Source organism: Varanus komodoensis, unplaced genomic scaffold, assembly GCF_004798865.1.
Source record: "Varanus komodoensis strain SLA01 unplaced genomic scaffold, ASM479886v1 scaffold804, whole genome shotgun sequence".
Lineage (NCBI taxonomy): Eukaryota > Metazoa > Chordata > Lepidosauria > Squamata > Varanidae > Varanus > Varanus komodoensis.
In genome coordinates this window covers 9,208-20,280 of record NW_025336489.1, presented here as the reverse complement: position 1 = coordinate 20,280, position 11,073 = coordinate 9,208, and the positions used below count along the sequence as shown (strand labels likewise).

Sequence of the window (11,073 nt, the reverse complement as noted above, 5' to 3'; positions counted from 1 at the left end):
CTCCTCTGTGAGTAGGTCAAATTTCCTTTTGCATAAGACTGAGCCGAAGTAGGAGTTGAGCACCTCTGTCTTTTCCTTGTCATCTGTTATCTTTCTGCCATCCTTGACAGGTCATTGGATGCCACTTTCTCTTGTTTGCTTTTTATTTTGTATGTAGCTGTAGAAGGGCTTCTTATTTTTAGCATGCCTCTATAGTTTTACCTCATAACTCACTATAATCTTTCTGACTCCATCCCTTCAACCTATCAGGAAAAGCTTCCTCACTGTCAGAGGAATATGAGAGTAGAACCAGCTGCCTGGAGAGGTGGTGGGCTCTCCCACACTAGAGACCTTCACAAAGAAACTGGACAGCCATCTGAGTGGGATGGTGTAACTTGGTGTCCTGCAAAAGAAGGGGGTTGGTCCCGATGGCCTTCATAGCCGATTCTAACTCTACTATTCTATGACTCATTCTAGGTTAAGGGAGGCTAGTCTTAGCACCATCTCCTTCTGCTTATCCCATAGGAAGGCAAGTTTATTTATGTATATATTTAAAGCTTTTCTATACTGTCCTTCATGGAGTCCTGAGACAGTCATACAATAAAAGTACAGCATCAAACATCAATTAACATCAAACAAAACCCATCTTAAAACCACCTCAGAACTTAAAATATCAGGAAAATACAAAGGTTACTTGTCCTTTATTAGCTCACCTGCCCTTTCCTTTTCCCCTAGGAGGGCAAGTGGCTTGCCCGTGCTTAGCAAGAATGTCCTTTGCTGTTCTTCTAGAAGGGCAAATTTTTGACATTTAGAGCAGTGGTAGGGCTGAGTGCCAAAGAACTGAGGCCTTTGAATTGTGGTGCTGGAGGAGACTGTTGTGAATCCCTTGAACTGCAAGGTGATCAAACCAGTCAGTCCTAGAGGAGATCAACCCTGACTGCTCTTTAGAAGGGAAGATAGTGAAGATGAAACTCAAATACTTTGGCCACCTAATGAGAAAGAAGGACTCCCTGGAGAAGAGCCTAATGCTGGGAACAATTGACAGCAAAAGAAGAAGGGGACAGCAGAGAATGAGGTGGCTAGATGGAGTCACTGAAGCAGCTCATGTGAGCTAAAGTGGATCTGGAGGATGGTGGAGGATAGGAAGGCCTGGAGGAATGTTGTCCACGGGGTCGTGATGGGTAGGACATGACTTCACGACTAACAACAACAACAAAGGACTGAGCATTGTGACTGAAAAAAAATCATTTTGCAGTTTTTACAGATCACATCACTAGGGGGCATTCACGGTTCATTTTGTAGGCGTGGCTGCTTGAACTTTCCTTGCAAACCAAAGCAGTGGTTGCTCGCAGGTTTCCACGTGGGAGGCAAAGGGAGGATTTGTGGGCCTGGGTGGGAGAGTGGGTGTTGTGACAGGCATTCTGATTTCAGCCTTTTTGTTGGCTTTACAAGGTTATTTTTTGAGATGGGAGTTGTTTTTTCTTGCCTAAGAGGGCTCTTTTGTGGGGGTGGGCAAAGCTGGTAGTGAACAAAGGCAGCTCATTTGGACTTTCTCGCTTCCCTTCCGTGGTGACCTCCACCAGCTTCAGAGTTCTCAAAAGCATATTGATCAGAAACTGTGGATATATTACACTCTGTTGCCTCCTTTTTCTTTTTTGCCTTTTCCTTCTCTGGTGCAGTGGTGGCCATCTTTGTGCAGTCTGTGTGCGTGTGTGTGTGCATGTGTGCGTGGGTCAGTTGGTTTTTGTTTTCCCTGTGGAGAGAAGAACGTTTCAACCTGGATCCCTCATCCTTTTGCACAACAGTATTTCTGTCTTCCATGAAATCAGTGACCTTAATGAAACCTTAAGTGTTTTCGAAGATGGCTCAACCCTCGTGATGAAAACCTCTGGTCTTGGGATGAACATGATTCAAGCTAGGAGAAGGGTGCATTGAGACCCAATTGCCATGCACAGTATTTCAAAGATTGTCCTCCAAAGTCATTTGCTGTATGGAATTAATGAGTGAGATTAGACGCACAAAAGCCACTTCTAATCTAAAGCCAGGGGAAGATCTAAGGGGAAAATAAATCTTTTAAAACTTCATTGTGCAGATAAACATGCTGAGTTAATATCATCCTCTTAATCTCCTCCTGGGACAGCAGTTCCAGGTTCTTTCTCTCTCTGCATATTGTCCAGCCTTTCACAGACATGCCATGCTTGGAATAGAAGCCATTGAAAGCCAAAAATTGTGTCATATCTGGTGACATTGGCCCATAGTGGTCATACTCTGCCTTTCTTGTGCTCATCACCACAAAAGATAGAGAACTCTGTAGTGCGTGCCTTAGGGATGTGGAATCTGACAGATTCCCTGGGCTCAGCTCCCTAAATGTGGCCGCCCTGACCTGGAGTTTCTGGTGGGTTAGCACAGCATTCATGAGGCAGAAGAAGGTTGCTGCATCATACCTCAAGTGTTCCTGTTGACTTGCTTGCTTTCCATTATTATCATCAGTATGATTAAGTTTATTTCTCTGCTACCCAATATTCACAGCTCTGAGCAAGAAGCACAGTGCCATGAAGTACAAATAACAATAAATACAATGCAATCAGATAGAAATAACAATGAATAAAATGCAATCAAATACAAATGAGAACAATGAATACAATGCAGTCAAATAAAATAACAATGAACACAATGCAAGTGCAAATAACAACTATGGATAAATTGATACCAAACACAAATAAACGAAGCACCTCTTTCAATGAGTCAACCACCACACTTACAGAGGTTGCATCTTTGTAAAACACTAGTGTGGGTGCTTTCTTTGTGTTAGTTTATGTTTTAATAGTTTTAATTAGATTTTAATTACTATTTTTGTATATTTTTGTATAATAGTTTTGCTGGATGTGCCCCACCCTGAGAGTCCCAGCTGGGACTGTTGGATGCAGTTTTATGACTCAAATAAATAAATAGATAAATAAATTCCAAATCAGAGTGAAAACACCAGACATTGCATTACACATCTTAAGCTGAATTTTAATGACTTAGATGGCTAAGACAGATTCATAAAGCAGTTGGCCAACCTGCTCCTCCAGTCCCATAGACCCACAGTTGTTTTTTCAAACAATCAGATGCTTTGGCAGCAAAGCCTTTTAAAAAAAGTACAGTGGTACCTTGGCTCATGAACTTAATCCATTCCAGGACTCTGGTCATGACCCAATTGGTCATGAGCCAAGTTAAATTTCCCCATAAGGTTCAATGTAAGATCAATGCGTTCTGTAATTATTATTTTTTTAATCAGAAAAATGTGAAGTAAAGTTACAAAGAACAACAAAGACAGTGGCCATCCCCCCCGCGAGTATGAGTGCAGCCATATTCCCACCCCCTCCCCTAGCACAACCATGATTGCACCTGTCATCCCTGCACGTGCCCATCATCCCAGTGTGCGGTGGGGGAAGAGACAGGCAGGAACTCAGGGGCACTGGGGGGGAGAGATTGGTGCAAATGCGAGTGCACTCAAGGTGGGGAGACGGGCATGATCATGTGGGGGGGAGATGGTCGAGATCACGGTTTTGCTCGTGCAGGAAAGATGGGTGCAACCACAGGTGCGCTAGTGCAGGAAAGACTGGTGTGATCTCGGCCATCTCCCCCTTGCCTCCAGCACAATTACGGACGTCTCCCTACTCAGCTGCGGGGGGTGAGGAGATGGCCTGATTGCGGTCACCATGCAATATGGAGTTCGCAACCTGAGTCAAAATTTTTATGAAATTTTTGTTCACAACCTGACTTGGTTGTGAACTGACTCATTTGTGAGCTGAGGCACCACTGTAATACTACCAACAAAAAAATCCACTATATTTAAAATGCATGCATAAAGATTAAAATACACTAACAATAATTGTTGCATAACTGTGTTCCCCACTACCAGGACCAGAGGTTCATGTCTCAGGTAAAAGAAATGGGGGGGGGGGAACCCACTATGAAATACTTCAGGTCATTTTCCCCTTTCAAAATTGTAATGATTCTTTTGATGGCTCAAATCCTTTCCCTTTTATTTAAAACATAGTCAATGAATATAGCTCAGGTCTTATTAAACTTATTTTTATGTGACCTTTTCTCACTTTAATATCACATTATAATTTGCCATAAATAGCTATGCTCAAGACTTCTCCATATCAATCAGACAATTGGTAAAAAAATATTTTCTGATTCAAAGCTATAATTAATCTTGCTGATGTTATTAAATTTATTATTAATGCATTGGTATTCCAACTCCATAGTTTTTTTATCAGACATTGAAAGTAAAGCAATCTTAGGGAATATGTCTATATTTAGATTTAATGTTTTACTGCACTCTTTAAAAACCTCTTTCCAATAGTTTCCAATAGTTTGTTGTATATTCACATTTCCCACCACATATGAAAATATGTACCCATTTCGAGACCACATCTCCAAGATGAATTGGAGTATTTGTTATCTATTCAAGTTGACCTCACTGGAGTTAGATACCACTTCTTTGTAGAATTTTTTCCTTATTATTGTTAAATAACATTTCTGATTCATCCCAATTCATCCTAAAATCTGCTATCTCTTCAAATTCTTACCAGTGCAATCTAACCTGAATCATAGCTCCTAATGGGTCCTTTATTGTTAATAAAGTATTATCAACAATTAAGCTAATATTAATCTCATTTTTAAAACCTATACCTTTTCTTATAATATCATTCCTGACACTATTTCACAGTATCATTAAGCCATGTGCCTTCAAAACCTCCCCTTTTAGAGCCATCCACCCCCCTGAACTTCCTTGCCTTCCCCTAGCTTGGCCTTCAACTGAGTGAACTTGGCCCTTGAGGAATCCNCCCCCCCCCCCCCTTTAGAGCCATCCACCCCACTGAACTTCCTTGCCTTCCCCTAGCTTGGCCTTCAACTGAGTGAACTTGGCCCTTGAGGAATCCCAACTCCTACTGCTTTAACCTACTGCTCATCCTTGTTCCCTGATCTCAAAGCATAGGATGGAGTGGTCACTTGTATACAGAGTTCCCCTAATCTGCACTTCATCCACCAGATCTTCCCTTTTGGTTAGAACCAGGTCTAAAATGTCTCCCTGCCCCACCCCCAGGATAAAATAAGGTCTGCCATGTCCTGTGTTATCACTTGTTTCTCTTGTTGCATTTTCCCATCTCTCCAATACTACTTTCAAGACCTTTCAAATGTTGGTCAGCCTTTTCAGTCTCCTCTCTTAGTTCTTTAATGCATTTCTCTAAGGACTTTCATCTTTAATTCCATCTCTGTCTCCCTTGGAATCCTGATGCTTGGGCCTCCAATTCTGAAGATACAATTCTAGTTAGAGACAATTCTGAAAGCTTCCTATTTGCCTTTCTTGAATTTTGGCATGACATGAGATTTGAGATCTTGACTGAGGGATACCTCTAAGCTGCTAGGCCATTCTGGCATAATAGTAACCCATTAAAGCTAATCTGACATTTCAAGCTTGTCATTTGCTTATTCATCTAACAGGTGGAGCACTTTACATAGTTCTCTGTTGTTGTTGTTGTTAGTTGCAAAGTCACGTCTGACCCATTGCAACCCCATGGAAAACATTACTCCAACCCTTCCTGTCCTCCACCATCCCCTGGAGTCCGCTTAAGCTCACACCGACAGATTCAGTGACTTGATCTAGCCATCTCATTCTCTTCTCATTAGATGGCTAAAGTATTTGAGTTTCATCTTCACTATCTGTCCTTCAGGGTTGATCTCCTCTAGGACTGACTGGTTTGATCTCCTTGCAGTCCAAGGGACTAACAGGAGTCTTCTCCAGCACCACAATTCAAAGGCCTCAGTTCTTCGGCGCTCAGCCTTCCTTATGGCCCAGCTTTCATAGCCATGCATTGCAACTGGGAAAACCATAGCCTTGACTGTACGCACTTTGACAGCAGGGTGATGGCTCTGCTTTTTACCATGCTGTCTAGAATTGTCATAACTTTCCTCCCAAGGAGCAAGTGTCCTTAAATTTCTTGGCTGCAGTCCCCATCTGCGGTGCTCTTTGAACCCAGGAAATAAAATCAGTCACTACCTCCATTTCTTCCCCATCTATTTGCCAGGAAGTGAGAGGACCGGATGCCATGATCATAGCTTTCTTAATGTTGATCTTCAAGCCAACTTTTGTGCTCTCCTCTTTCACCCTCATTAAGAGGCTCATTAGTTCCTCTTCACTTTCTGCCATTAGAGTGGTATCATCTGCATATCTGAGGTTGTTCATATTTCTCCCAGCAATCTTAATTCCAACTGGTGATTCATCTAGCCCCACCTTTCTCATGATGTATTCTGCATGTAAGTTAAATAGGCAGGGTGACAGTTTGCAACCTTGCCGAATATAGGTTTCTCAAGAGACAAATAAGATGGTCTGGTACTCCCATCTTTTTAAGAACTTGCCACAATTTGTTGAGATATACACAATCAAAGGCTTTAGCATAGTCAACAAACATAGTTCTCTACTTTTTGCCATTTCTTTTTAATTTGGCCCCATCCCTGACTATGCTGTACTCAAAACAAAATCTGCTCTGACAAAAGGCTGACGTTATTTATAATGTAATTAACACAGCTTTCTGATCTTTCTCTCTACTTTAAACTGGGATGTCAAATGGCCTATTTATGTTGGGATAAGCTCATAAATTATTTTTGAGACAGCATAGAGCTGAGATTAAGATGTTTCTCAGAACATTTGGAAGTCCCTTATCGAGAGAAGCACTCTTATACTGGCACTGAAGGAATGGTAAACTTGGTGTCTGGTGAGGCTCAGGGGAGAGACCATTCCATAATTTAGGCACTACGACTAAGAAGGCCCTTCTCCTAGTTACCACCAACCAAGCCTCCATCAGTGGTGGCAGTTGGAGGAAAGCCCTGGATACTGATCATAGCCTCCAGGTAGAGAGTGGTGGAGAGAAGCATTCCCTCAAGAATTGCAGCCCAAAAAATTTATTGTTATTATTGTCATTAAATTAAATATCTATACCACCACAGCCATAAAAGGCCTCAGTTTACAAAATGCTTTATTGCAATTTACAAAGTACAATAGAATACAATGTAAAATAAGGTACCAGAGTTCAAAAGTCTACACAAGGCAAGAAACACAACAATGAATGTAAGGCTTCCTAGTTTACAAACCAGCACCTTCAGCTGGGCTCTGATGTGTACAGGCAGTGAGTAGAAGTGGGTCAGAACTGTGTTATGTACGTGAACCTTCAGGTCCTGTTATCGGTCTGACTGTTGCATTTTGTACAAGTGGCAGCTTCTGGTTAATCTTCAAGGGCAGGCCCAAGCAGAGTGCATTCTGCTGGCCACTGGACAAGGGCACTGTATGCAAATATTCCCTACTGGGAGTGGACACATTCTGTTCAGATGAGAGTAGAATAATTGATGGACCACTAGAAGGGACAACAGAACAAGGGGGTACATTAACAGAGAAATGCTGATTGGTGGGGGATGATTTTGTGTGCAACTGTGTGTATTTTAAACCATAATCCCAACCCTCAAATTGAGGGTGGCTGTGAGTTTTAGTTTGCCAGCTTCCCCATGAGCACTAACTGAAGCTAGTCCCCCTTTTTGTTTGTAGGTAGACTCTGTCGCTGGATAGGCCTGCATGGTAATCCCTGCCAGCATCCAGCGATGCATTGATCTTCATTCTCCTTTCGAAGCACAGGTTTATTTAAATTTAGACCCCCTTTTGGAAGAACTGGGTAGGAGCTAAAAGGCACTGAAGAACTTCTTCTGGGATGTAGCATCAAACTGAAAACTTGGGATGCTTCTCTTCCTACTTCTGTAACAAGGGTTTCCATTGAAAGTAGCCTTGCTTTTTGAACACTGTGGCAAGAAGGGGAAGTTGGTGCTGGATGTCTCCTTGAGATTTAGCTCTCAGCTTAGTAGTTCTGACATATTCCAGAGCATTCCACAAGCTTAGGGTCAGATGCCATCGTTTGCTTTCATCATGAGATGCTCCTTTGTATTCAGGTCAGGCCTCAGGACAATGATGTAGCACTTGGGAAGAAAGATGCAGCTCAGCAGCCCAGCACTGGAGACCAAGATGGAGAAGACCTGCACGGCTACCATGTACTTCCCCTTGGTGCTCAGGTAGGAGGGCACAAAGGACACCCAGACACTGCAGAAGACCAGCATGCTGAAGGTGATCAGCTTGGCTTCATTGAAACCTCCTGGCAGTTTCCTGGCAAGGAAAGCCACCATGAAGCAGATGGCAGCCAGGAAGCCCATGTAGCCGAGGGCAGTGTAGAACATTGCAACAGACCCTTCATTGCATTGCAGGATGATGTGACCATGCTGGGATTGCATGTCAGAGTCAGGAAAAGGGGGAGCAGTGACCAACCAGGTGAAGCAGATGACCAGTTGCACACTGCTACAGGAAATGACAGTTGCATTGGCTAAGCTCTTTCCCAGCCACCTTCCCACCTTGTTTCTAGGCTTGGTGTCAAGGAAGGCCAACACCACAGTGATGGTTTTGGCCAACACAGAAGAGACAGCAAGTGAGAAGATGATGCTGAAGGCTGTTTGTCGGAGCAGGCAAGTCACTTGGTGTGGCTGGCCAATGAACAGGAAGGAAGACAGAAAGGAAAGCAGGAGGGAGATGAGGAGAATGTAGGAGAGGCCCCGGTTGTTGGCTTTGACTATGGGAGTGACCAAGTATTTGATGAATATTACTAAGACACAGGCTGTGGCAAAGGAGAATAATAGGGCAAGGGAAGCCAGGGAGATCCCCAGAGGTTCTTCAAAGGACAGGAAGCTCACCTCCTTGGGCACACAATGATTCTGGTCAGAGTTTGGTTTCTGATCTGCTGGACACGCAATACAGTGATCTGCATCTGAAAGGTGGAAGAGTGAATGTAGTTTAATTAACATGCATCTGATGTTTTCTAGAAAAGTCTGTGGTATAACACACTGAGATGGGCAACTTAGGGATGTGTGGGAAATGAAGAAGAACCAGCAGGGGTTGATGATTCCCAGGAATGGTGGCTTTTCCCCTCATCCTTCATGGCCTGCTTCCACATTGCTGGATTTGCTAATTGTCTTCACAGTGTGCTGGTTGTCGTGGCATCCAAAGTCAGCATGGTAGGCAGATGTGGTGTGTTTTGGAATCCACCTCATCTGCACAACTCTCTGGCTTTGGATGTCTCAGCAAGCATAATCCCACGAGAGCAACTGTTGGGAGGGAATCTCTCCCCTCCCCTATCCCTCTCTAGTAGTGGTGGATGAAACCGTCACAGACCTATATTGAATCCCACAAGGTCACAACCAGCATAAATCCAAGTAAAAATCCCTTTGATATTGGGAGTAGCATCTTCCTATGTGAAGACTTGAATCTGACACTTGATCCTCTTTGTAGGAGTGTTTGAATATGTTTAAAGCAGACCTTATTTATTTATTTATTTATTTACTCAAAACATTTGTATGCTGCCCAATTGTGCTACAGCACCCCTGGGCGGCTCACAATTACAAGATAAAAACACAATAAACACCAATAACAATATATCAAAAATAGTATAACAATAAAATACAAGCAGAAATACTGAACAAAGGTTAAATGGCAATTATTAATTTTTTTTAAAAGGAAGGTGTTCACCTGGCACTAAAAAGAAAGTAAGGAAGACAGCAGGAAAATCTCTGGGGAGAGCATTCCAGATATGCAGAATTGCTGAAGAAAAGGCCTTCCTCCTAGCAGCCATCCCTCTCACCTCCTTAAGGGATGGCTCACACAGGAGGGACCCCTGCGTAGTTCTGAAAGGATGGGCAGGCACATGTGGGTGCTGGCACTCCTTAAGATAACGGGGGCCTAAGCCATTTAGGACTTTATATGTCAGCTCAAGCACCTTGAATTGAGCCCGGGTCACAACTGGTAACCAATGGAGATCTTTCAGAATAGGTGTTATGTGGGCCACTTTAGGGGTCCCATCACCAATTGAGTGGCCATATTCTGTAGCAATTGTCATGGCGGGACAGTCTTCAAGGGCAGCTCCATGTACAGTGCACTGCAGTAATCTATTTTGGATGTTACCAGTGCATGGGTGACCAAAAAGAAATGAAAAAGAATGAGGGATGGAGGTATCTTAGTCTAGACTTCTCAGGCTAGAGACAGCCTTTTGGAGTGCCTTCCTGGAGAAACCTTACCAAGATTGGGTGCAGAGAATGAAATCTAGTCTACTGGACCGCCCATGTGTTGCATACCCATCCAGGGCAGGTCTTGCTAGCAGATGTTACAGTGAAAGAAGCTATGGAATGATGTGAGGATAGAAAAGACAGATGCCATTGTACTCGGATCCCTCCTCCATTTGCAGAACAATGTTTCTGTTTTCCATGGAATCAATGACTGTGAAGTGAGTTGAAGTGTTGCTGCAGGTGGCCCAATCCTCTAGAAGAAACATCTGCTCTTGAGATGAACATGAGTCAAGCTAGAAGAAGGGTGCTTGGAGCTCCCATCTCCATGAATTGCATTTCAAATATTGTTCTCCAAAGTCATTTAATTCAACCCTCCATGTGGAATTAATGTGTGAGATTAGAAATGCAAAAGCCAGGAAAGGCTCTAAGAAGATAAACACTTTTAAAAACTTCATTGAATAGATGTCCATGTCCAAGTGCGTATTTACTAACATTTAAAAACATTTCTCATGTGCCCTCCAGGAAATCTATTGGTGTGACATAAAAACTGTAACAGCAAGAGATGAAGATGAATAGCAGAATTAAAGCAAAGGAGATCAAGGTTAGGGAGGATAGATAAACTCAACATTTAAGCAGGATTCTCTCTGTGCACTGGAATAGCAGGCAAAATCAGACCTCCTGTCCAAGGACATCGTCTTGAAAGGACATCCAAGTTGAAGAAGGGGAGCCTTCCTCAGATGTGCATTCCATCAATGGCGAGGCAGATCCTCAGTATAGCCTCTAGTTAAACACTGAGTGATGAGGTGCACTCAGCTTTTTGACTGACTTGACCATGAAATGTGATCTCTTCCTCTGAAGACACCTACCCTCATGAGCAGAGATGGTGGCTTCTGGACAGGGGGCACAAGCATAGCAGCAGGGTGGCTTCCCTTCGAGAACTTGCTTGGCAGA

The 11,073-nt window shown here is 43.2% G+C and overlaps 1 protein-coding gene across 1 annotated transcript; it reads right to left on the bottom strand.

The window, feature by feature from the left end:
- Positions 1-8,100: 8,100 nt before the first annotated feature.
- LOC123036656 (vomeronasal type-2 receptor 26-like) lies at positions 8,101-8,559 on the bottom strand (the record flags this gene model as incomplete). Its single annotated transcript, XM_044456038.1, has 1 exon — positions 8,101-8,559. A coding segment is annotated over one exon (459 nt), but the record flags the coding sequence as incomplete, so codon positions are not given.
- Positions 8,560-11,073: the final 2,514 nt, after the last annotated feature.